The following is a 27,858-nucleotide window of genomic DNA, read 5'->3' as shown; positions in this document are numbered from 1 at the left end:
GATCCTCCTGCCTCTAAGCCCTCTGCTCTACAGGCTGTGCCTCCAAGCTGCCTCTCCTAGAGTTGTCTGCCTGATAAAAGCCCCATCCTGGTGCCCTCTGCCTACCAGGAAAGTCCAGAGTCTCCATTCTGGCATTTAAGGTCTCCCCCATGGTCTGGCCACAGCCAGTTCTTCCGGCCTTGTTTCATGGTACTTTCTCTCTCCCTCTCCTCATGCATTCCCCTCAGTCCCTCCTGCTACGTCCCTGCCTGGCTCTGAGCCGGCACACCACCTGCATTGCTCCCTCCCCACCCTTGTCTTGAGGTCTTTCCAGGCCTGGAAGCCTGGATCAGCCTCCCACCCTCAGTGATGGGGACACCTTCCCCGACACCCCCGACTGGAAGTCATCCTTCCTCCATCCCTGGCCTCTGGTGGAACAAGAATGCATAGGAGAGGTCTAGAGGCCCAGTGCAGTGTCACTTGTTTGTACAGTTGTCTGACTGCTGCACTCTCTTATTATCTCACTGACTCCTCCAGCATCTCACCCAAGGAAGGGAACCGGTCAGCCCGCATTTGTAAAGAGCTCCTGTCTCCGGAGCAGAGGGCGCAGGTACAAAGAGGGCTCTGCCTTCCATCAGGGCACGCGGTGAGCCCAGAGAATTAGCTCCCGTTTCAAGAGAAGGGGAGACCCTGCAGTCGAGGGGTCATGAAAAGCTTCTTCTGTAGGGGATGGGGTTTGAGCTTGGCTTTGATGCAAATGATAGTCTAAGAAGAGAGATCTGGAGAGAGCCCAGGCCAGGCATGGAGAACTGTGCGGGCCAAGATCCAGAGAGGAGAGATGGGATGGTGGGTCTGAGCTTCATCAAGAAGGCCAGTGCAAAGAATGGAAGGATGGAAGGATAAATAGACAGATGGATGGATTGATGGATCGATGGATGGATAAATGGAAGGATAGATGGATGGATAAATGGATGGTTGGATGGATGGATGGATAAATAGATGAATGGATAAATGGATCAATGGATTGATGGATGGATGGATGGTTGGATAAATGGATGGATGGATGGATCAATGCATGGATAGATGGATGGATGGATAGATAAATAGATAGATGAATAAATGGATGGGTGGATGGATAGATGGATGGATGGGTGGATGGATAGATAAATGGATGGATGGATGCATAAATAGACATGGATGGATGGATGTATAAATGGATGGACAAATGGATAAATAGAAGTATAAATGGATGGATGAATGGATAAATAGATGGATGTACAGACGGATGGATAAGAGACAGATTTGACAGATAAGATAGACAGATAAATAAATGATAGACAAGACAGATACAGAGAGATACTTGATAGATAAAACAAATAGATGATAGATAAGACAGAGAGACAACTAAATAGATAGGAAAACAAATGGAAAATTAGAATGGTGGATGGAGCATTTATTAAGTGTGTTTTATTTTCCTGATACTAAAGATACAAATACATAAATGAAACAATCTATACTCACTCAATAATGACTTTTTGTAATGAAAAGAGCAATGAACATGGGATCAAGTTTTGACTTAGAAACTTGTCAGCTCTTAGGAAAAGCACTTTGCCTCTCTGTGTCTCAGTTTCTACAACTGGGAAATGGAGCTGAGGATATTTACACTTCCAGGGTTGTGATACAGAAAGACAAAACTTCTTTAAGTCTCAGCCTTCTATTAATGTAAGTTCTTGTTTTAATATTATAAATTAATTTTTCATTGTTGAAGTCAGTCATTATTTCCTACAGAAGAAACCCTCAGCTTACCCAAGAGTTCTGTCTTTCTTCTTTGCCATTCAAGTCTTCCTTTCCTTGAGGCATTGCTTTTAGTTTTAAGGCAGCTGGGTGGCACATTAGGTAGATCACTGGGCCTGGAGTCAGGAGAACCTGAGTTCAAATCCAGCCTCAAACAGACAGTTACTACGACCCTGGGTAAATCACTGAATCTCTGTCTGCCTCAGTTTCCTCAGATATAAAATGTAGGTCATATTAGCACCCACTTTTAATAGTTATTGTGAGGATCAAAAGAAATAACCGCAGAGCATCCTGCAAACCTTCTGTCGCTATAGAAATGTCAGCCGTCGTTGTTGCCGGTCACTCTGATTGTCCGGGCCCCAAAGCTCTCCTCGGCCACTTCGGGGTCCCAGAAGCTTAGCAGGCCTCGTCACAGAGCTGCCGGCGAGTCCTTTCCAAAGGCCTCCATCCGCTCTGCTGGTCTCTGTAAGACAGCTGGGCATGAAGGGGGAGCCCAGGCTCCCAGAACCTTACGACCCCTGTCCAGAGCGGCCTCTGGGGAAGACGGACGAGTGGATCTGAGATGCCTGGAGATGGGAGGCAGAGGCTACGACATAAAAAGTTTTATCTTTGCAGATTCGGCAGAAAATCTACTTGGCGCTGCAGAATTGAGTGGGTTTAATAGCTCAGTCAATGGATTGTCACTTTTCTCTCCAGTCTTCCTTTTTTTTTTTTCTTTTAACCCCGATGCCCCGTTTTTATAGGAGAGTGAACATGGAACAAGCCTGAGCATAAACATGGACAGCCTGGGCAGCAATCACTCCATCCCGAGCGTGTCTGTGAGCACGGGCAGTCAGAGCAGCAGTGTTAACAGCATGCAGGAGGTGCTGGAGGACAGCGGCTCCGACCTGCTCACGCCTCTTGAAGACGACAGCTCCATTAGTTTCACCCCCTCTGTGCCGCACAAGAAGGTAGGTCAGGGGCCGCGCTCCGCGGTGTCCTCCAGGACCCGTCCTGTGAGGGGGTAGCTCAAGCCGCCAAGCTCTCAGCCGGAGCGCACCAGAGTAAGTGGGAGCGAGCCCCCCAGCTGGAGGCCGGGGGAGACTTGCCCATCCTCTCACCCGCTTCTTACAACATCTCCCTCCTCACTGAAGTCCCACCCCCCTGACCTAGCAAAGCTGGCTTAAAACATCGGCCCTGACATTATAGGCCTTCCCCAGTGTTTCCCACTCTTCCAGAACGAAGCCATCCTTGTCCAAAGGCTACAAGTTGATAGATCCCTGGGGTAAAGACCAAAGCGGGAGAGCAGAGAATGAGAAGCTTCCTATTAAGGAGCACTGGGAGAGTCTCCTCCCAGAACTTGAGTCCTCCCGCTGTTTCTGGCTCTTCCCTCTGGGACCAAACAACTTCTCTAATTCCCCTTCCATAGGACTGACCTTTGGACACTTGAATATCATTATGGCCACTTTAGTCCCAATTTGTCTTTCCTCCATTTGTCTAAACAACCCCAGTTTCATCAGTAAATCAATCCTCATATATCTTGAAACAAGGCACTCACCACTTCTGGCTGCCCTGCTCTAGACGGGGCACTTGGTGCCAACTGTGACCCCCCAGAAGGGAACCTTGTCCAGGTGGGAGCAAGCTTCTAGTCACTGAACACCCCAGCTGGACTTGGACCGAGACCCCCACAGGGCCTGAGATGGCTTGGCTTATTTGGCTCTCTAGGACACTGTTGTTGACCCATTGAGCTTTCTGTCTTCCAAACATCCCAGGTCTTTCTCAAACAAAATTGATTTTGTAGCCATGCTTCCTGCCATTTTGGGCTCACAAGGCTGATTTCTATAACCCAAAAATGAAACCCTCCTTTTTATAGGTGGAGTGGGGGAGGCATTTGTTCTATTACTGCCAATTAACATCTCATTTCTAAATTTAGTTTTAAAGAGTTGACTGAGGAATTGAGAATTTAAGTGATGAGTAGGTCTTACAATCCAAGCCTTCCGACTCTAAGACTAGACCTCCAGTCCTTACCTTGTTCTGCCTTTCAAGACTAAACTTTTACCCCTAATAAATTCTGTCTTACTAAATTTGGCCCCAGTGTTCTAACCTATCAAGATCCACGTTTCACATCCTTACTCAATTCTCCAGATTCCTGGAACCCTCCAGGGGAGACTTCTTTCTAAATCTTTTCTAAACTGATATGAAACCATTACTCAGTATTCTATGTCCGATTATTCATCCATTTCCAAACCTACTAAATTATAGAATTGTTTGCTTAAGATCAATTAAAATAGGCATTTATTAAGTGTCAGGCACTGGGAATACAAAAAACAAAACTAGTACAGACCGTAATCTCAAGAAGACTTTGTTCTACTGGGAAACACATTATCTATAATAAGCAAAAATAAGAGTAAATACAAGGACAGCTGGATGGTGTAGTGGATAGAACACCAGCCCTGAAGTCAGGAGGACCTGAGTTCAAGTCAAGCCTCAGATAACATAACACTTCCTAGCTATGTCACCATAGACAAGTCAATTAACCCCAATTGCCTCACCAAAAAAATAATAATAATAAAATAAAATAAAAATTCAAACAAACAAAAAAGCCAAAGGGAGAGAGGACAGTCAGGAAAGTTTTTTTTTTTTTTTTTAATTTCTCTCCATTTTTTTTCACAAGAAAAGTATGATAGACTGAGAGGGGAAGGAAAAAAAAATTTTTGTGTTGCCAAATCTAAGAAATATGTACACCAAAATTATGATAGGAACACTTTTTGTGATAGTAAAAAATTGGAAACAAAGTGGGTGCCCAAGCAAATGAAGAATGGCCAAACAAACTGCAACTAACAAATGTATGATTGTGAGGAATTCAAAGGAACATAGGAAGACCTGAATGAAGTGATCCACAGTGAAGAAAAGAGAATCAAGAAAGTGAAAATGAGAAGCTTCTGTGAATTCTGATCAATCGCAATGTGTGATCTTGGTCTTTGATGGTAAATCACACCTCCCTATTTTCGGTAGAGAGGAGGATGCTATTGGTGTTGAATGTCACCAGAACTCTAAGATATGATTACTTTGTTGGCCAATTGGGTTTTTCTTGTTGTTGCAGAGAAGAAATCAATAAGGAATAGATGTATAAGGAAATGATTGGTGTTTTTTAAGACAATCGTACATATAAAAAGAAATGAAAATAAAATCTAGACAAATTATATACAGTATTTCCCTGAGCCAATATTTTATTAACCTATCAAAAAACAAAAATATATACTAAGGTTGGTCTCTCACGACTTTGATGAAATTATGTTGACTTTTTGTGATGTTTCCTAACTATCCCTTCAATAATAAATTCTGGCATTTTACCAATAATCAAAGTCAGGCTCATAAGACTGAGTATTCAGGCTCCATTCTCTTCTCTCCCCTCCTCCTTTAAAAAAAAAAAATAGAGCATTTGCTTTTCCCCAGCCTTCTAGGGTCTCTTTACTTCTCCACAGTGTTTCAAACAATGACAGTCATGGCTCATCCCTCAGTTCTTTCAGTACTAATCAATGTATGTGGGGTAGGTGACTTAAAGTTCTCAAGGGTAGTTAACTAATTTCTTTATATTTTACATAATTGCACATGTATAATCTAAATCTAATTGCTCACCATCTCAGGGAGGGAGAAAGTGATAGAATTTGAAACTCAAAACTTGAAATAAAAATGTCCCCAAATTGGAAAGAAAACAGTAAAAATTAAATTGGACATCTCTTAACAAAGGTGAATTAGATCAATTTTATATGAAATTGACCCTATCTTAAACTGAGCCACATGATTTTTTTTAAAAAGTGAAATTGTATCTTAAACAGAATTACATGATTAATTTTTAAATGTTATTGGCCTTATCTAAGCACATTGATCCATATGTTTTTTTTAAATAAAATTGGCCATATCTTAACAAACTGAATCATGTGATTTTTTTAAAAAAAGATGAAATTGACCATATCTGAAAAAACTGAACTACATGATTAAAAAATATAAAATTGTCCATATCTTAAACAAACAGGAAATGGCTATTTCCTGAAAAGGAAGTCATTTCTGAATCAGCTGTCATATCTTTGACAAGTTAGAGCAAAAGCTAAAATTGAAATAATGAAAGTAAAGAAACAGCTTCAACCCAGTCCATTAAATGAGACATTATCTCTAAAACAATCTATCAGTCAATTGAGCATTTAAGACAAAAAATGAAATAATTCTTGCTCTCAAGCAACTTACATTCGAAAATGTGTTCTTATTTAAATAAGTCCAGTTGTAATTAGGGAGGGCACTTGCTCTTGGGGAATCAAGGATGCTAATTCAATAATCTAGATAAGAACTGATATGGACCTGAATCTGGGTAATAGCTCTTAGGAATGGAAGGAAGGAAACAGATGTGAGAACTTTTGTGGACATAGAGTCTAAAAGTCTTAGCAGCTGGGTGGGATGAGGTAGAAGGTGGAACTGAAGATGGTTTCAAGGTATCAAGACTGGGTGACTAAGAAAATATTTCTGTTTTAAAAAGAGAATTTTGGAAGAAGAGTGAGTTTGGAAGAAAGATAATCAGTTTTGATTTGAAGTGTCTGTAGGATAGCTCACTGAAAATATGAGACTAGATTTTAGGATAGGAATAAGGTCTGTTTAGTCTAGAAGTTACAGTGTAGAGATGATCATTAAACCTAGTAAAAATAACGAGCTTGCCAAGAGAGTCTAGAAAGAAAAAAAGAAGGGGGAAAAAGTAAATAGGTAAAAGTAAAAATAGTGATTCTGATAATCATAATTTCTTAAAAAGTTTAACTGATGTAAAGCACTTACTTGCCAAAATGAGGAAGCCAGTAGAGCCAGAGAAACTATCAACCAGGAAATGCTTCATCTTCTAGCCAAGCAGAGAGAGATGCTGGCCAACGGCAACACAAGTGTTATTTTTTGTTGATTAAAAAAAGGGAGATTTAATTCTGTAGAAGACACAGTCATCAAGACTCCTTCAACAAGATGTTGCCCATGCATATGTCTGAATCATACAAGTACACCCAGAAGAAATCCACTAGAGGTGATGTGGTTTTGAAGAGACTCGGGGATTAATTTTCAGAAAAAAATCATAAGTGGTGTTATCATACACAAAAACGAGTTAAGAAAGAATTGACTACCAAACTATATACCTATTTTTTCATCACTATAAAATATGACAATGATTTACACGTGTATTGAAGTCATCCTTAATGAAGATCTGTAAGGAAATAGCAGGTTTTCACAGCTTATTTTCTATAGTAAACCACTTATCTCCATAGTCACACATGTGATTCATATGTACAGAAAATATGTGTTGGGTTTACTAAATTCCTAAAGCAACTTTAAAGGCCCCAGTACCATGTTCCCTATATATGTTATAAGCTTCCAAGTAGATGCATCCATAGAGATAATAGCATTCAGCAATCTTTTAATTATTAGTCAACAAGTATTTATTAACTGCCTACTGTGTACCATACACTGTGCCAAAACCTGATGCTATAAGGAAAGGCAAAAATAGTCCATGCTCTCAGGGACATCCCAGTCTAATGGAGAAGAACATAAAATGAGAAATGGTTTTCTCTGTTGCCTGAAAGATGCCCAACATCCAGGCGAACTAGAAGACAGACAGATTCCCTTTAGATAGTAACAATTTCTATCTCTCCTTGCTTGTCAATAATATTTTGATGATTCCTTTGAGCTGGAGAACACTACAGAACCTCCTCAATGAGACCCCAAGCTACTTAAAAGAAATGAACTTTAACAATCCATACAGAACAAAACAAAGTAGGTAAGCATTCATCCTACATAGGAAATGACGTCCTGTTGTCTGGGCATCCCGTTGACATAGTTCATCAGAGAACCATATTATCTTGGAAAGCCCTAATGATGTGCAGTGAACTTAAATAGGAGATATTAAATCATAGAATTTTGAAGATGGAAAAGACATCAAATGTCATTTAATCCAAACCATACTCGAAAACGAGTTCCTTCTATAACACATCCCAGAAATGGTCATCTAGTTTTGATCTAAAGATCCCTAGGGAGGGGGTGCCCACTCCATCCAAAGGCATGTCCATTCCACTTGGGACAATCCCTAAATCAAACTTAAATTGTCCTGTCTGCAGCCTAAACTCATCACTATTTTTTCTGCCCTCTGGGATTAAACAAAGAAATATCCTTGAATAGAGGTATAATGTTCTCTCCTTACCCCAAAATCTTTCTCTGACCAAACATCCCTTTCTCCTTCAATTGATCTAAATGAAATATGAACTCATAGTCCTTCACTATCCTGTTTGACCTTAATGTGGATACTCTCAAGGTCATCCATTTCTTAAAACCCAAATGCCATGCTGTAGATATAGTTTAACCAGGGCAAGATACATCCTTAGAGGCTCTTCCCCTCTAAATGCTGCCCAAGCTTCTTTGGAGAAGTGTGGCAGAAAATCGCCAGCAGTATGACCTCATAAAAACAGTGTAATCATTGACACATCTCACTGTTTGATTGCATTGAGCTTATGGCCCACCAAACACCTCCCATGATATTTTTAGTTGTTATCCAGCCATGCCTTTTCCCCTTTTGTATGTGCAGAGATTGTTGTCAACCCCAATGTAAGCCTTTACATTTACCTTTATTGAATTTCATCATTTTTTAATTCGGCCCAATATTCAAGCCTGACAATATCCTCCTGGATCCTGATTTTGTCATTCACTATGTTAACTTTCTGAAAACATTTGGGCATTGTCTAAAAATGTGAAAGTATATAATATATCTATATAATGCTAAATAATACAGGACCAAGCTCAGAAACTTGGAGCACTCTATTGAAGACCTTTTACCATGTTTTCATAGAACCACAAATAACTACTCTTTGGATCCAGCCATTCAATCATTTCTAAATCTAATTATATTATCACCTGCCCCACATCTCTCCATCTTCTTCACAAAAATAGGATGAGAGTTAATCAAATTGCTTTGCTAAAAATATAAGTATCCTGAAGGGCAGACTAAGAAGAAGAATGGTTTCCCCAATGATTACAATGCCATAAATTAAAACAACCATAATTGACGGTTGAATTTTAATGAATTGTAATGCTCAGTCTTGGTCCTTGTTAGCTTTCTTTTAAAGCTATCAAGTAAAGTGGTAAAGGGAATATGGATTCAGAATGTAGCATATGTTGTCCAATCGGGTTGTTGGGGCAGTTGATTTTGCTCAGATGTTTCTCTTGGTTACAGTGGGAACATCGAATGAGAAGAGGTACTGGCTGCTGTAAAACAAATGCATAATAAAACTTTTAAAAAATAAATTCAATCAGTCAGTCTAGGTAAATTCAATCAGACACATCCCCTAGAAATAGCATTTTAGTAGACGTGAAGAAGAGGAAATACGGTTGGTCTGGCGTGACTTGTTCTGGATGGAGTCATGCTGCTCTTTTGTCACCACAGATTCCTGATTAAATGTTCAGCCACTCCCTATAATGGATGGATTCTAGAATTCTGCTAGGAATCAGTCAAGCTCACTTGCCCGTTGTTTACAGGTTCCATTCTCTTTCCTCTTTGGGAAACTGGGCAACGCTTGCCCGTCCCCAGGCATAGAACCAACAGTATGGAGCTGGAAAAAACCTTTGAAGGTCTTCTAGATCAATGTTCTCATTTTACAGATCTGTGAATGTGCAGGTGGTCAAGATTTTAATAAGTGGCTCCTGAGGCTCACCAGAGCTTCAGTCCTCCCCATGGTAGACCAGCAGATAATGATGACACAATAGTCATTCATCTCTAGGGAATGTGATTCATCTACCTGAAATTGGGGACTTAGTGCTCCCTTATTCACCTTACTTAATTTAGTTATCAACTTCCTGTTAGCCAGTTTTGTTTTGTTCCTTCCATTCCAAATGTCACTCCTGACCTGAGAAAACAGAAGCCAAATTTCAAAAGTGAGCCATGGGGCTCTAATGGGTAGAATAATGGCCCTGAACTCAGGAGGACCTGAGTTCAAATCCAGCCTCAAACACTTAACACTGTGACCCCGAGCAAGTCACTTAACCCCAATTGCCTCAACAAAAATAAAAAGATTTGCTTCAGAACCTTGCTAGGTGTATAACTCTAAACAAGTCCCTTGACCTCTTTCATCAATTTTTTCATATGCAAATGGGGATTACCTGCTTCCAGGATTGCTATGAGGATGGCATGTGTAAACAAAGCATTTTGCGCATCTCAAAGCACTTTATAAATTATAAGGATTTTATTTTTGGCCAGGCAGTTGGGCTGATATTCTGTCCATTGCACCATCTAACTGTCCCCTAAAACTTCTTTTAAAATCTCTTCTTCTAGTTTATCCTGAGAGAAACTAGGATTACCTCCATGATCCCAATTAGACATTGCATAATTTAAGAGACCTGGTTGTGCCTTTGTTTACCTTGTTGTTCCATTAGCATACACTATTGCCTGGAAGTTGTGCTTCTTCTGCTTCTTTATTTGCAAGCGGAAGGGAGGGAGATGTTGTTGGAACCACCAGGCCCACAGGACAGGGGAAAAGAAGCCTTTATCACCTGAGAGTCCATCTCCTCCACTGCTCTGAGCCCAATAGTGGAAGATTGCTGGCCTGTGGGCAGGGGTGGGGGAAACAAGCAAAAGGAAGCTCCTGCAGACAAGTATTACCCAGTCGGCGGTGCCCAGGTTGCCTTTGGGAAGACTGTTAAAAACTCACCTTGAAAGAGAGCAAAAGGATGCATGTTGCCCTATTCTTGTCACTGTGGCTCAGTTTTTCCTAAGTTCTAACTTCAATAATTTACTGCCTATGTGATCTCAGGCTAGTCACTTAATAATAAACAGAAGAGCAGGAGTGGAGGTGGAAGTGGTAACAGGAGGAGGACTTAGGAGTAGTAATAGTAGTAGTTGTAGTAGAATCATCATCATCATCACTAGCATTATATAGCATTTTAAATGTATGTATTTATAATATATATAAATTATCTCATTAGATCCTCCCCATAACCCAGACATAGAGATACTACTAATACATCCTATAAACTGATCTCAATAGGTCAATTGGCTTGCTGGAATCATACAGTTAAGTGGGTATCTGAGGCAGGATTTGAACTCAGATATTCCTGTCACCAAGTCCAGAACTTTCTCTCAATATGCCATCTAGCTGTTTATCATCTCAGTTTCCTCACCTGTAAAATCAAGAGATTAAAGTAGATGTCCCCTGAAATCCCTTCCAGATCTATGATCTTTTTTCTTCATTTCATATACATATGAAATTTATGTATATTTGAAATATCTGTTTTATATGTACACATACATACATAATATATGCATGTATGTGTATATTCATATATATAAAATTTGTTTACTGAGTGCTGGTTGTTATATTTCTGCAATATTCCTTGTCTACATTCCTACGCCAAATACTTCCTGTCATTAACCCTAATTACCACTTTCCTTAATACAGCCTGCCAATAAATCTTTCTGCCTCCACCTCTTCCAGTCCAGTTTAGCCTTCATGTTACACTATACTTACCTTCCTTATGTACTCATCCACTCATGCTCTTGCTTCTTCCCAGAAGCCTTCAGTGTGCCTTTGTTTCCAACCCAATAAACCTCAAGTTTCTTGATCTGGCAATCAGTCTTCCAAAGTCTAGGGCCATGACTCTCTGCATTAGATGTTCTAACCCAGGGATTCTTACCCATTTTTTGTTTCTTTGTCATGACTTCCTTTAGAAATCCAGGGAAGCCTCTGGACTTTTTTAGAATAACTTTTTTTTTTTTCAATAAGTGAAGGAAATGTTAAATTTCATTTAGAAAACAGTGAAAATTTAAAATGTGATCTTTCCCCCATCTAAGTTCATGGAACCTGTGAAATCTACCCATAAACTCTACAGACTCTGGAATAAAGTCAGTTCAGCTTCTCCCTTCTCAGTTCCTTCTGGCTAATAACAGTTTTTCTCTTCAAACTTCACATAGCACAATAAGACTCTTCTCTGGTGAGCCCATAAGACATTTACACTTACTTGAAATTTGGCATATGTGTAGTACTCCCTCCAATAAATGCAATTATGCATTTAGTTAGTTGTGCTCCATTCATGTCATGTAGTTTAGTTATTTGTAGAAGTGTAATCTCTCCCTACTAGATACTAAGGTCCATAATACAGAACCTGAGTCTCTTCTAAATAGTTCATTCCCCCTCGCCACTTAACACAGTATCATATGCTTTAAAAATGTCTGCTGAATTTAAATTTATCTAAATATTATATTCCTCTCCAGAGCTACCCCATTGTTCTGCACAGAACAATCTGAATTGATTGGCCTAGGGGGCTGATTCTAACCTTCAAGGTCACTACTTCTGGACTTTTTAAAATGTGAAGAAAAAGACTCGAACATTGAATAAGATGAGGTGGGACGGGGCAGATAAGAGAATCAGAGAATCTTAAAAATTGAAAGAAGCCTTACCCAATAAAGGGATCCCTTCTCTAAAATCTCTGACACATAGTTATCTGATGACAGCCCATCCCACTTTTGGACAGCTCTACTTTCATGAGAGCTTTCTGACTCAAGCATAGATGTTGCACTTTGCAACTTCTGTCCAATGGTCCTAGTTTTGTCACCTGAGAATTAATTAGAACAAGATTAATCCTTCTTCTACAAAACAACTCTTCAAATACTTGAGAACAGCTGTTATGCTCATCCCATACCACAACCATGTCTGTTCTTCAAACTAAACAGCTAAACATGATGTAAAAAAAAGATGATGATGATTAAATAAAAAACAAAAAACCCACTGGTCTTTATGTAGCATAAATTCCTTTGGATGCCTTCCCCTGATCCATGTCCTTCCTAAAACACAATTCTCAGACATGAATACAGGACCACAGATATGGTCTGTCCAAAATGGAAGAGAGCAGGTTCATCTTCCTAGATTCAGTCCCTCTATTAATGCAGCCCAAAATCACATGAGCTATTGGGGGCTTCCATGTTTACATATGGGACTCATAGTCTCCTTGTCTTCCACTAAAGCACCCCAACTTTTTTAACTGAAAGACTATGTATGTCCAAAACAGTATTCATAGCTCCTGGTTATACCTTCTTCAATTTCACATTTGAAATTGATTTTTTGAACCCTATTCTAAGACTTTATATTGAGCCCTATGCAATTTCATCATATTAGATTTGTTCCAGTGTTCCAGTTTATTAACACTTCCAGACCCTGGCTTTGATCCAGTGTGTTTCATCCCCCCCTAGCTTTATGCCATCTTTAGTTCTGATAAGCACACCATCCGAATCATTTATGAAAATGTGAAAACAGTACAAAACCAACTTGGAGCATCCCAATGGAGAGCTCCTTCCAAACTGATATAGGTTCATTAGATTAATCACAACTTTATGGGTCTGATCTTTAAACCAATAACGAAACAACCTACCTGTACTTTTAACTAACTCCCTTTGACAAGAATAAGATGAGAGAATTTGTCAAATGCTCAACTTCAATTTAGGGAAATGATAGCTTTCCATCCCCTTGACCTACCCATCTGGTAATGTGATCAAAAAAAGGAAATGAGCTGTTTCTGCCATGACTTCCTCTTGATGTAGTCATCCTCTATCTTTGAGATCGTACTTTCCTTTTCTAGAAGTTTGTAACCGACCCTTTACTGATCCCTCTTTAAAATGTTGATAAGTCAAACTTACTGACCCATTTTATAGACTTTATTCTCTTCCCTTTTAAAATCAGGACATCTGCCCTTCTCTAATCCTTTCATCATAGTCTTCCGTCTTTCAAATATCACTAAAGATTCAATCTTTTAAGTCGCTTAGTAGGTAGTTCATCTGGGCTGGATGACTTTCATCAAGAATAGCCAGATACTTTCTTACTGTCTCAATATCTACTAGTATTAACTTTTCCTGGCCATTTTTTAAATTTTTTCTTTCCTGTGCAAAGCTCATTTACCTTGATAAAGAAAATAATTTAATGAGAAGAATGTGTTCAATAATATTAGATTCAACCTGAACTATTTAAACAAGCTGTCAACTCAAAAAAAAAAAAAAAAAGAAAGGAAAGAAAATCATCTAAGATGAGTCAACCTTCCTCAATATACTGCTTTCTCATAGCTCTCTTCCTAGCCATCTGACTTCTCTACCTTAGACGCCTTTGTTGGATCAACATCCCTCTACAGAGGGACCCAGGAGACTCCCCAAAGACTACTTACCGGAAAATCTCATTAGCATCCATAGGTTCAACTATCAGCTTTGGAAGTGACAACTGGAAGACATGATTCACAAAGTTTAGTCAGTGACTGAAATCACAGTGCAAAAGCACAGAGGATGTGATTCAAATCTCACCTCTGCCCTTTATTATTGATACGATGTTGGGTAAGATGATCCACCTCTCTATGGCTTAGTTTCTTCTTCTGTAAAATGATGGGATTGGACTAGATGTCCTCAAAGATTCCCTCTACTTCCAATTCTCGGATCCTATGATCCGTACATCTCCTCTGTTCTCCAATCCCACATCACCCAGTATGGGATAATTCCGTATTTCTTCCTGGGTAACTCCGTAAGTATGTCAAGCTCAGTGCATCTAAAACTTATAAATTTCCCTTACTACTTAACACAGTGTTGTATGCTTTAAAAAATGTCTGCTGAATTTGAATTTATCTAAACATTATATTTCTCTCCAGAACTAGGCCATTGTTCTGCACAGAGCAGTCTGAATTCAGTGGCCTAAGAAAAAGTTATAGATTGATTCTAACCTTCAAGATCACTACTTCTGGACTCTAAAAATGTAAAGAAAAAGTATTTAGGTCTTTTTCTTCTAGGGCTTACCCCTACCTTTTTTCTTAACCAGGTTTCTATCCATGGTGTCATAGTCTACCCTTTTTTTCTCACTTGCCATAGCCAATCAGTTCTTATAGATTCTCCCTCCCTCCCCAGCATCTCTTGCATCCATCCCTTTGTCACCATTGACATGGTCAACTCCTAAAATCAAGATTTCATTACCTTTCATCTACACTATTTCAATAGCCTCTTAATTGAGTCCTAGGCTCCAGCATCTCCTTCCCCCAAATCATTTTCCATACACCTGCCAGAATAATCCTATTCATTGTAGACGTGGTAGATGGAGTTTCCATGGAAAGGTTTGCCTACATCATTGAGTCACAAAGAGTGAGTTGAAAGGAATCTTAGCAGCTATCTTCTTTTATAGAAGAGGAAACTGAGTCCCAGGGAAACTAATGATTTACTTACCCTAAATTATAATGGCAGTGAACATCAAGAATTGTATTTGAACTGAGGTCCTCGGACTCCACATAGGGTACATTTTCCATATCTACCACCTCCCCTAACTTGACTTTTTTAGAAACCTGTCTCCATTTGGAGTTGAACCAGAGAGCTTTAACAAGGGAGGCAAATGTGTCAACTGTTACACTTCAGAAATCCATCAGAATGTAAGAATAAACATGGTCAAGATAAAGATGGAGAATTTTCTTCTCTTTGGAATATTTGACCTTAAATTCCATGTTCTGAAATGGAGTAAGGGATATATTTTAAGGGTAACTTTGAGAGACCAACTGTAGCGAAAGAGTTCGTGTTGCCTCCATTTTAGCAAAATGCTTTCACTTTCACAAAATCATATCCCCAAAATGTTTACAAGTAGGCCCAGTTGAAAACCTTTTGGCATTCAGATTTCAGATTTTTCCTTCCCCTTCATCTCCTATTTCTTTTCAAAAGTCTTTCCCAGATGTTACCTTGAAAACATGGTGATTGGACTAGAACCCATCCAATCTAACAAAAGAAATTTCAGATTCTTCCATTTCCCTTTAGACCAGCCTTACCATGCTGTTTTTCTCATCAAGGGACAAGATTGTTCCATAAAGTAAAGTCTGGTGGGCGTCTGTGGCCATATACTTGTCAATGGGCATCTTAGGCTTGTTCAGATGGTCAACTTTGAACCTTCATAGTTGCCTTTGCCAGCATGATTCTACACCTTTGTCAGATGAGTTTGTATATGAGAATGCAGATGAATTTCAGTATCAGTCTCAACAAATGATTCAGAATGGATACAACTATCAACTTTTTATTTTGTTTTGTTGTTGGACTTGAAAGGCCAGAGGTTCAAATCCTGTTATATACTTACTAGCTATGGGATCTTGGACAAACAACGTAACTTCTCTGGGTCCCAGTTTTTTCATCTTTAAAATGAGAAGATTTGATTAAATGACTTCGAAGGTTTCTTCCAGCTCTACATTGATAATCCTGTGCCCCTATAATCTTATGACCCACTTCACAAGGTTTTTATGGGAAAAGCAATTTGCATACCCTGACACAGTACTGAAATGAGTCATTTATCATTATTCTTTCAGTCAAAAATCAATTATCTACACTATAATGCCTTCCATGGATAATCTAAAATTGTTATGTATTAAAAAAAATTGACCTCTCATTAATTTCAGTGTTCCTAAGAAGCCCATTTCTGAACCTTTTCTTTAAGAAAAATTCAGACATAATTTCCTTGATAGCTGTCCAAAGCAATAACCAATGTTTTTGCTTGACTCCTGCATTGTAGTGAATGGAACATGTATTGGGTTTGGAGCCCAAAGACCCAGATTCAAATCCTCTTAAAGCCTATATGACTCTATACAAGGTCTGGGCCTCTCAGGTTCCTCATGTACAAATGATGGTTTAAATAAGAGTACATGACTTGGAAGGTGCCTTCCAGATTTAAACCTATGCTACAATAATGACCCTGTCATAACATTTTCTTTAAAATCAAACAAGTAAATGAAGATCTTTCAGCACTTCCATGGGGAAGGAAAAAAAGTGTTCTTGAGGGGATAAGATGTTCTAGTTTGATTTCACTGCTTCAATAAAAATCCTTTTTACTGAATGTGGAGGGGGTGCTTTGACTCTTTCTTTCTTAAAGATTTTTGATGCCTTTTGTCTTTACATCAGTCATTTCCAAGTATACCCATCACCACCTACCTACCCAATGGTGAGTCTACCTTATAACAAATAAGGGAATATGGTTAAATAAATAGAACAGACACACTGACCATATCTGTCAGTGTATGGGATATTCCTAACTCATTATCCCTCCCTCCCATCCCATCTTCCAAAAGGAGAGAGATAGTTCCTCCTATCTTCCCCAGGGCCCAATTGGTCATTAGAAATACTAGCATTCATGTTCATTTTATTTACATGACTGTCATCCCTGTGTATTACTGTTCTTCTGGTTCTTCTTCCTCTTCTTGGTTCATTAGATAATCTTTGAGTCAGGTTTAGCAAATATTACATCCATACATATATGTGTGTGTATATGCATAAATATCTATGTCAATTCCTCAGTGGCAGTACGTGCTCATCAGTGTTAATGTTGTCTCCCCCATTGTACGTAGCCATCCATCCATGCTGAACCATGTTCTTCATCTGTCCAGAGCACCCACCTTACTGGGTTATTTCCTTTAGTTCTCTTATGAACGTCGTGTAGACACCATTGGAGTTCACAGATTCTTCACCAGCCATTTCACCTTTTCATTACGTGATCTGGGCTCTCGTGTTCTATTAACTTTGTTGGATGGTGTTTCTCCTAAGCTAAGACATACGACTCTGGAGAATCTTCATCCCTCTTTGGTTCCACCTTGTCTCTCCGTTATCACTCCATATATCGGTCTTCTCATTCATCACTTCCTTCCAGTCCAGCCACATAGGCCTATTTGCCATTTCTCACACTTGACAGTCCATCTCTCATCTCTTTGTGTCTCCGCATTGGTTGTCCCCTAGGCCTAGAAGGCGTTCCTTCTGCTTCTTTCACAACATCAGCTACTTTCTGAGCTCCCTTCCAAGATCACCTGGATCTGCTCTGTGTGTCTTATTTATGCAGCTCAAAGGGGCCTCAGAGCCAGGTAATTAAGAAAACCAAGACTGGGACAAAGGAGCCAAGTGAGTTCCCTGAGGTTCCCCAGCTAGTAATTGGGACAAAAGAAGGGAATAAAAACAAGAGCAGAGCCATGGTTCTCTTCCTACTTGACTGGTTATGCCATTTAAGACTTCTTTCGTGAAATAATATCTCCCTAAGCTATGAGAGTACCCGTATCTCAAGCAGGATTTGAACTCGGGTCTTCCTGGGTCCAAATCCAATGCTTTATCTGCTCTATTTCCTGACATCCTTCCTCAGGGGAATAATAGTAAAATTATTTGGACCTCATATTGCATGTGTTTCTCTACATCACCTGAGGTCCATCACTCTTTACTCAAGTCCAGCAAGAGAGGCCTTGGCTTTTTGTTGAAAAAAAAAAAAAAAATGGAAGAACATTGTTCATTTAATGAGTAAACAAAGTCCTCATTAAGAACTTTTGAGGAGCCATGCTATTTCTAAGCATTATTTTGTTTCTACTTGACTAATAGTATATAAAAGTCAAGTCTTCCACCTTGGTTAGAACATATGTACTTTATGGAAAAATATTTTAGTTCTGATTTGTTCTTTCTTGTAATTCATGAAACTTATGGGGTTCATTCTTTTGAAATTGACTATTTTGTGATTACGGATTTTTCTTTATCATTTTCACTTTTTATCACTGGTTATCACTAGTATTATATGGTGAAATATTTTTGTTTCGATCTGCTCCTTATAATTCATGGGATTTATGGGACTCATTCTTTTGAAACTGATTATTTTGTGATTCTGGATTTTTCTTTATCATTTTCACTTTTTCTTTATCACCATTTAGCCCAAAGGAAGAACATTTAACTTTCAATAGCAACAACGGATTTAGACCAAGTGACTACCTTACATGGGTCTCCATTTCCTCAATCTGTAAAATGAAGGCTTGGGTGAAATGATCTGTAGGGTCCCTTCCAACTGTTATCACCCAAAGGAAAGGATGGCAGCTCATGTCATCCATTATTCTCTAAGACAGTCAATAATAGTATGCTGGGTATACCCCATGGGGAATATTTGTAGGAAGCCATGGATAAGTCACACTAAATGGCAGAGGATGGATGAGTTGTGATCTGTACCTTTGAAGGACAGTTACACATTGATGAAAACAATGGCATCAACTGGTCAAAATGGATAGAGAGGTGTTTTTTTTTCATATCAATTGCCTACTTCAAAAGTGATGTTATGAAGAACAGCCTTCCTAAGCCATCAAGCACTTATTAAATGTGGCCTAAATTTTTGTCAGCCTTCATGCATCTTTTAATTTATTTTTTATTCATTATTAATATTTATTACTGATCAGTCATATGCAACTCTTCATGATCCCATTTTGGGTTTGCTTAGTGTCATTTGCCACTTCTTCTCTAGCTTATTTTACAGATGAGGAAACTGAGATAAATAGGATTAAATGTCTCACAGTTACTAAGTATGTGAAGACAAATTTGAATTCAAGTCCTCCCGACTCTAGGCCCAGCACTCTATCCACTGCACTACCTAGCTGTGAACTTTTAAAAGGTTTTAGATGAGATGAACACAAAGCAAACCCTGTTTAATTTTTGCCTTTCCTCCCTCCCCCCCTTTTTTAAAGAAAATTTTAACAAGTTCACCACCACTACTTTTTTTCATTGAAACTGAATTCTGTGTACCTATGACTAAGCTAGACCCGGCAGAAAAGATGAGAGAATGTGCCTCCTTCCTTTCTTTGCCAAAGTGGGAGATGATGCATGTGGATCATTGCCCGCTCATGGGTAGGAAAGGGAAAAGCGATATATTTATAAATTAAAATGATGTAATCAACAAGATCAGGGTAGGAATAGGAACTAGACCTGGGATTTCATAGGTATAAGGGAACTCCAGAATGAGACAATCCCAAATCCATACATCTCCCTGGCAATGGGAAAGTGGCCTAGAGACCAGCTTCTTAAACTGGTGTTGTCACCCCATATGGATGCTCATAATTGAATGTGGAGGTCGCAAAATAATGATTTACATCAGTCAATGTTTGATTTGTGTACCTATTTTATAGAACAATATGCCGAGGATCACATAAAAATTTCTCGGGTGAAAAGGGATCTCGAGTGGAAAAAAATTTAAGCATCCCTGGCCTAGAGCATTGAAAGGGGATTTCTATAAAGTCCTACAGCCAGAATGTGTCACTGGTGGGACTTGAATCTGGGTCTTCCTGCTTCCCAAGGCTGGATGTTCAGCAGCCACCCACCAGCCTGACCCCCCTGGTAATTAGCACCAAAGCTTGGACCCTTCCATAGGCAACTTGTTGTCCCCCACTCTCTATAGTCAGGCCAGATTTAGTGCAAACACTCAGTTGGGCCCAGAATTCCTGAACTCAAGAGAGCCAAGCAGCCTCAGTTGGGTTTACAGGCACGAGTCCAAGACTGAAGAAGGTCAAATGACTTCTGAGGTCACAGAGATATCATATCATAGATAGAGCTGTGCCCCGTCAGCCATCTGACTCATGGCCGCTTTTGTGCTGTTCCTCCTGCACAGTTCTTCCTTGGTTGTTCCCACAGTGAATTTCTCCATCACCCTTTGGGTGACATTCAGCTTTAATTCTCCAGAGACTTTGGCCTTTCATGATTTGCAACCATGTGACAGTGCCAAAAGAATATTTATTAACAAACATTCGGGGATTATTAAAAGGACTCTTAACTTTCCAAAGACAATCCAACCCACTGGTCTCCAAATGTCTAAATCTGAACCCCATCTATCAAATGTTTAATGAGATCCCATATTTAAAAGAATGTCTGACTTCTGGAAGAACCCATTGAAAATGAAATGGCTCCCTATTGTTGAACTGGATTTTTTCTCCATTTTGTGGTCTCATGTATTCTCTTGTAAGCTTTAGATGTTGAGTTCAGTTAAGGAGCCAGTCTCAGGAAATAAAAGCAATGTTACAAAAGAAAAAGAATTTTAACAGAAAGAAAAGAAATATATCATTTGTACTTATTCCTTAATAAGTACATCATATTTAAAATCTATATTATTTTTGGATTGGTCTTTTAAATGCCTTTCTCACCCTCTTCCCTGAAAAATCACACAAGTTAATTGACTAGAGAAATTGTCCACTCACATGGACATGTGAGTTAGAAACTATTCATTTTTTATTACATAAAATGTTGTTTGATTTGAATAAAAATGGAAATCTAGTATCTAGTATGGCTTTTAATTTGATACAAAAGGGTCTGTTTTCATAGAAAAGACAAGTCAATAAATGACTAAGTCCAAGGTTATGCAAAAGGACTGTTTGGGGACACTTTTTTCTCATTGACGTAAGGACAAGCCTTACGTTTTGGTTTGGAATGCCAAATGTTGTATCAGAGACTCTGGTTCTTTGGTTATATCTGTAAATTAAGAGATGGTGTGGTTTAATAAAAATAGTACTAAAGTAAAATAATACTAAAATCTGGCTTTGTTTCTGCCTATTTGAGTTTGGGCCCGACAGCTCTTCTTACTTTCAGATGGCTCGTCTAAAAAATAATGGAGTTGGATTAGTGTTCTGGGCCCTCTTGTCTTTCCACTCTGTATTCTTGTAGTGACCTCATATCAACCTCCATGAGTTCTCTAAATAGCCAGCCTTTATCATTCTGCCGAGCTCTAGTTCCTGACCAACTGTCCCCATTTGAATATCCCATAGACGCCTCATGGTTAACATATCTGACACAGAAGTCACAGTCTCATTAAATTCACCCTTCTTCTTAATTTCTCTGTTTCCATCAAAGGCCCATCCATCTTTTCAATCAACAAACCAGGTTTTATTCTTGATTCTTCCTTCTCTTTCTCTCTCTCCCTTTGCATATTGGGTTCTCAAATCTCATGGATTCTATCCCCACAACATCTAAGCTATATCTCCTCTTCCATCACCGAACCATCAACTCTCACCTGGAGAATACTACCATAATTTCTTCTTTTGTTTCTCTACCACCTTTATTTGTCTTCTCCAATCCATCTGCCATACAACTAGCAAAATAATCTCCCTAAAGCACACTTCTGGCCATGTCCATCAATCTCCTACTCAAGAAATTCTAAGGGTTCCTTTGTTGCTATGATATGTTTATCAGCTCTTCCCAATTTGGCTCCAGTATATCCTTCTAGACCGACTTCATGGTCTGACCAGATCAGCCAACGTGGCCTTCCTTCCACGGGACAGTCCATCTTCCTCCTGCCTGCCTGACCATAAGCTCATGCTAAGAAGGCTCTCCCTCTTCACCTCTGCTTCCTAGAATCCCTAACTCCTTTCAGGTTCCAGCTAAAGTGCCCACGGCCACATGAGGCCTTTTTATTTATTTTGTATTTACTTATCTAAGGGCATGTCCTTTCTCCACAGGAAAAATATAAGCTGCTCAAGGTCAAAGACCGTTTCTTTTTTGTTTTTCTGTCCCTGGCTCCTAGCACAGAACATGGCACAGAGAAAGTTCTTGATAAATCCTTGCGGAATTGAATTGAGAGGTCCCTTCCAGCTCGAAAATCCCCAAATCCTCAATTATTCCATTTTGAAACTCGGCCGCTGCCACATACTTTTGCTCCTCCTTTTGCTAAAAGGCACCTAAAATGTTGAAAACCGACCCGCGCTGAGCTTAGGACTCGTCGCAGTAGACCTGGTCTCTCTTTCGTTTCCGAATTCATGGCACCTGGAAACAGCTTTACTTCTCCACCAGAGACCTTGAGATTGAGGGACCTAAAGGCCGAGCGTTGAGGCTTTTGAGACAGTGATGTCTCAGCAGCTGCGGTGGGAGGGTGCTTGAGCCTGCTAGAACCCAAGACCCAGCCCGCTTTGCTTCACCTCGTGTTCCTGGGCGTTGGTGGGTGCCCGAGTCATTGGTGGCCGTGGTGTAGGGCCCGAGGGCCGGCCACGCGCCGTGTCTGGAGTCCGGGTGGCCGCCAGGGGCCGACCCCAGAGCCCCAGAACATGCACCCAGAAGCCAACATCTCACAGCTGGTGTCATGGCCCGTTCCAGAGGGGGTGACACCCAGGAAGTGGGGCCCACCCAATGCAGCCAGCGTGTAGCACTCGGAGGAGAGCTCTCCCCTGGACCCAGCTATCTAAATTTTGGGGGAAATGCAGCCGAATGAGGAGACACAGATTTGATCTCGAGTCCCCACGTTTCCATCCATACCTTGGACTCGAAGGTCCGGGTTTGGACTCTCCCGAAGGCCCAAACACCATGGAATTCGGGGAGTTCTCATTCCTAGCCTCGGGATAAGGGAAGCTCATTAAATAAACCCCCCTCCCCACAGCCATGACCACAAAATGAAACTTCTTGCGGATGGCCCCTGCAGAAGCCCCGGGGCAGGGGGAGAATGTTATCCCTTCCCCCCACCCCACCCCCCCCCGCCGGTGGCCGGGGCCTGAAGCCGGTGGTTTGTCGGGTTCCTGCCCGGGGCCCCTGAAAGAGTCCCCTTGGAGGCCATCCCCCTCCCCAGCCCCAGAGGTGATTAAGAGCCAGGCGTTCTCATTCATCCTGGGGACGGCTCCAGTCGGAGGGCCTCCCCCCCCCTCCCCGGAGCCGATGTTGGTCGAGGACCCTCCATTCCAGTTCCACCCCCTCCCCCCACGCTCCAGTGACCATGCCCATGCCGAGTGGGGGCGGGGGGCGGGGGGAGAATCTGGGAAAGCGCTGTTCCATTCCAACTGTGCATCTGTCTCTTTAAATATAAAAAAAAAAAAAATCCTTTCCGAAGCTATAGAGAGAAGGTGCTAGAATTGTGTCCGATCATGACTGGAAAGCAGGATCCCTGCTCAGTGCCCGCCGAGCGCTCCCCGCGGCAGAGCGAGAGGCGGCTGGCCGGCGGCCGGAGCGGGCACTAGGCGGCTCGGAGGCCGACGCCGTCCCGGCAGCCGACCGAGCGCGGCTCCTGCGAGGGGATGAGGCAGAAGCCCGCGCCTGGGTCCACAGCCGCCAGCGTCCTCCCGAGAAGGCATGGACATGACATTTGCAAAGGGAGCCTCCGGCTGCAGCAGCGTCCTGAGCGGGCGGGCTTGAGGCATCTGTACGTGGCCCCGGCTCTCTCTTCCCTCCTTGCTTGGGCATTGATGTAATTCTGGAGGCAAAGGGGGAAAAAACCCTGCCAGGGATTCCGAAGGCATCCCACTAGCGATCAGCTGACATTTCTCACTGAAGGCTGCAATGTGCTCCTTATTCATTTTGGACTGTGGGAGCTGCGGGGACTAGCCGAGAGCTAAACTATGCATTTCAAACAGCCGTGCTTGTGCAGAAAGAGGGGTGAGAGAGAGGCGGCCGCCAAGGGAAGAGCAGAGCTGGACTTTCTCCTTGTTTTTATCCATTTCTGCAGGATCATGTATTCATAAGGGATGAGGTGGGCCACAGGGATTCCAGGCCTGATCTGCGGCCTACCCAGTCAGTCCAGAGTCAGGCCCTCCACTACCGGAACCGAGAGCGCTTTGCCACTATCAAATCAGCATCTTTGGTAAGCAGACACCCCTCTGCCCATCTTCCCTTCCCTCCCCTCCTCCCCATCCCTCAACCCCTCTCTCTCCCTGAGCCGCTCTCCCTCTGCCATGGGTGGGGAAGAGGAGGCAAGAATTGGGGGGGTGGGGGGTGGGGGTGGACATTTTCCTGCTGATCATTTTTTCCTTTAATCCCCCTCCTCAAAAAAAAAAAAAAAATCTGTTGGCATAGCAACTGTATTTTAGCCGGGTATGTGACATGGGGGGAAAAAAAAAACCTTTGTGTGTGTATATATGTGTGTGTGTGTGTCGATCTGTGCCATATGTGCCGAAGAAAATGCCTTTGGGGTGAAGTTGGTATTCTTTCAGGTTTTCTAAAAGCCATTTGCCTTTTCATTGAGTGAAATAATAGCAGGGAGATGATGCTTTTTTTTTTTTTTTTTTTTTTAAGAGGCGGATGTACATGTGTGCAGTGTACAGTGTTTCTTTGGTATACGGGCATGTGGGGGGCTGTATGTATTTTAAACACACCGAACTCAATGTGAAATAGGGATCTATACATATGTATATTTTTTTTAAATCGGCGATTGTCCGTGCATCCGATTGCAGAAAATGAGATCCTTGCTCCCCGGGGTTGGATGGCTAGCTCTTTATGGTTCATTCATTCATTTATTTATTGCAACAGCGCTATCAGCTGTATTTCTCCATTTTAACCCCTTCTACAATTTCCCGGGACCAGAAAGCACGAAGGGCTTTGTAGGGAGGGATCGGGGTGGTTACCAAGGCAAAGAGACGGGGCCGGGTTCTTCAGCATTTTTACTATTGCAAATGTGATTGCTGGATGCCCTTGTAGTAAGAAAAGGGGTGTGTGCTGGAAGAGTTAGTTTTCATGCCTCCTCCCCTCACCCCCCCACGCGTGCGCACACACTCACACTCACACACACACTCACACACACACACACACACTCACACACACACGTACTCGCCTCCTCCGAGCCTTGACACGGGAAACTGTCTCATCTCCCGCTTTGGATTCAAGGCTCAAAAAGGGGGGGACGATCAGGCAGGAGGCCCCTTGCCCAGATCGATGCTAGAGGTCACATGGGCGAGCAGAGTTAGTGTCCACTGCTTGGCTATCAGATGTAGAACCTGTGATGACATCATCCGAGGCCGACCCAGAAATTACCGTTTTTTCTTGTCCTTTCTAACAGACCTGCTTCCCCACCCTGATTGTGTGCTGAGCTTGAGGGACGGGTGAGATTGACAATGGTTTGCAGCTCTCAGAGAGTAGATTGCTCGCTGTGTGTGTGTGTGTGTGTGTGTGTGTGTGTGTGTGTAGAATCTCCTTCGATGTGTGTCTCAGAGGCCCTGCTCAGCAGGTAATTGTTTCCCTTAAAGAATGGGCTATGTGCTATTTTTAAAAAAATTTTTCCAATGTATTGATTACTAATGCATGAAAAGCCTTTCGAATATTATGCTTCTTCTGAGCCTCTAAAATAAAGAAGCATGACATTATTAGTTAAATAACACTCATTTTAAGGCCATGCTCTCAAAGGTAACCAAAAGGTAGGACCTCATCCTTTTTTTTTTTTTTAATTACTCACCATAGAATCTTCACCTTTGAATCCCATTCATTTTTAAACGAGAGAAGAAATGACAAATGGCTACTGAGTCTCCTCTCATCCCAAACAGGTATCCAATAGAAAACTGACATCACACTAACTGAAATGATTTTTTTTTCCTCTGAGAGGAGTTAGATTTTCATTTCACAGGCCTTGCTCAGATTCCCACATGACATATCCATGGCCTCCCTTAGCTATTACTACTATCTCCCCTGGCTGGTCCCAAGCTTACTCGCCTTTCTGAGTTCCCCCAGGGAGGGCTTCTCTGCCTGTCCCCAGGAAGCAGAACCTTCATCTCCATGAATATGAACCCTCCGCCTTCCATATTCCCCTTGCCCAGCTCTCCGGGCGGGGGCACCCAGAAGCCCTCTGGAATTTCCCTTTCTTTGTGCCTCTTTCCCACCGGCACTGTTGACAAGATTTTGATTTGCTGAAAGTTCCCTGCCTCAGTACTTAGTACCAAGAAGAGTAGCTGGTGGGTTCCCGCTTTAGCAAGAAGAAGGACTCGGCGCAGATGAGGTTATTTGTTTATAAAGGGTCACTTTCTAAGATGGAATGCATTTGGGGTCGTGGTAGGATTGGTTGGAGTTTATATGAGGTCAGTGTTTCCTATGGGGAAGAAATGAATAGGGGTGAATAGTAATGATGCTGTTTGGCTAATGTTCTCCATACTGACCAACCCAAAACCCATTAGGGAGAAGTTATAAGTCATTTTTGTATTTTTTTTAAATCTAGGCTTTTAAAGATTTCAACCCCTTACAATTTGGGGTAACTTTCCAGCGCCTTCTTATCTATTGTAGTATTTTAAAGATCAATTCCAGGAAGGACTTTTTAAAAATTCAGTCCTACCTCTTGTGGAACATGGATCTTAATTCAAGCCAAAATGACATAAATATTTGGGTTACTGGAAAATCTCATCCTGATATTAACTGATAATCAACACGCAATATAATAGAGAAATAATATCAAAATTTTGAGTCTTTGTTGCAACCCACAACCAATGGCACACACTAAATTCATTTCATTGTAGCCTCTAATGCAGGAAGAGAAATAATCCAGTGGCACTAGGAGACTAGAGACAAGGCAGATGGCGGAATAGAACAAAAAAATGCTAGATTTGGGAACCAAAGATCTGAATGTATAAAACCCAAATCTCTCATTTTACTCTTTATATGACCTTAGTTATTTTTACCTTGCTGGGACTCAGTTTCTTCATCTGTAAAACAATTGGATTAAATTATTTTTAAGATTGATCCAATTCCAAATCCTTGGATTCTCATTATTTAATGTATAATTTCAGATCGCCACCAAAAATTGGCAGAAACTTTAACCAACTCGCCTTTCTTCAACATAGAACTTTGCTTGCCCAGGAGCAAATAACCTATTGCAATGCTGAAAATTTTTAAATCAATTATTTTTTCCTCTCCTGTATAATTTCCCTCAAAATAGTAGTTTCTGATTGAAGGGAAATGAAGGATGAGTGTCTATAGGCAGTTGCTTTCCTACTTTATTATTTAGACAACTTGAAATGGAGGTTGTTCCCCATTGTATGAAACTGGAAATTATTATAAAAAAGACACCGAGGGGCCTTCGCACCAGAAGAATATTTCTGAGAATTTCAGAATTTCTGCTTTCTGCTCCATGCAGGAATAAGAGGTTCATAGAATCAGGGCCGGAAGGAACCTTAAAGGTCATCCACCCCATTTTATGAGGGAGGAAACTGAGACCCAGAGAAGCTAAGTGAGATCACACGGCTTATCAGCGGGCAAAGCTAGGATCTGAACTCAGGTCTTCCACTCCCAAGTTCAGGACTCTTCTTACCTCCTCCGGTCTCAGCTGTGAAAAGTCAGGGAAAGGAGGGACGCCTTCAGAAATCTTCCAGAGTCGGGTCCCTTTTTCCCTACTTCCCAAGATTTCTTTTCTTTAGTTAAGAGTTAGGAGACTCGCCGAGGGTCACGCAGCTGCCGAGGGTCACGCAGCTAACGAGTGTCCGAGGCCACATTTTAACTCGGTCCCCCTGACTCCGGGGCAGCGCCCTGTTCACTGCGCCGTCCGCTGCCCTTGGAGGTTTCGTAGTAGGTGGCAGATTGGTGAGGATAAGAAGGCGGCATGGAGCCCT

At 41.3% G+C, this 27,858-nt stretch overlaps 1 protein-coding gene and 1 long non-coding RNA gene across 8 annotated transcripts in view; one reads left to right on the top strand and one right to left on the bottom strand.

Moving 5' to 3' along the window:
• The window catches only part of TAOK3 (TAO kinase 3), a 223,019-nt gene that overhangs the window by 143,107 nt on the left and 52,054 nt on the right, over positions 1-27,858 (top strand). For 5 of the 6 annotated variants that reach the window (XM_031948691.1, XM_031948688.1, XM_031948690.1 and 2 more), the window contains 2 exons: positions 2,517-2,723; positions 24,003-24,137. In XM_031948691.1, the coding sequence (XP_031804551.1) occupies positions 2,517-2,723; positions 24,003-24,137 (342 nt within the window). Of the gene's footprint in view, positions 1-2,516; positions 2,724-23,086; positions 23,700-24,002; positions 24,138-27,858 lie in introns of those variants that run through there. The other variant, XM_031948693.1, reaches the window with a different exon arrangement.
• The window catches only part of LOC116420843, a 69,975-nt gene continuing 50,545 nt past the window's right edge, over positions 8,429-27,858 (bottom strand). For both annotated transcript variants that reach the window (XR_004231305.1, XR_004231304.1), the window contains 2 exons: positions 13,969-14,021; positions 8,429-9,033 (listed from right to left, as the gene is read on the bottom strand). This is a non-coding gene — a long non-coding RNA (uncharacterized LOC116420843). The remainder of the gene's footprint in view (positions 9,034-13,968; positions 14,022-27,858) is intronic.

Source organism: Sarcophilus harrisii, chromosome 1, assembly GCF_902635505.1.
Source record: "Sarcophilus harrisii chromosome 1, mSarHar1.11, whole genome shotgun sequence".
Lineage (NCBI taxonomy): Eukaryota > Metazoa > Chordata > Mammalia > Dasyuromorphia > Dasyuridae > Sarcophilus > Sarcophilus harrisii.
Note: the sequence above shows the minus strand (reverse complement) of the source record. Positions and strands in the feature narration are given on the sequence as shown.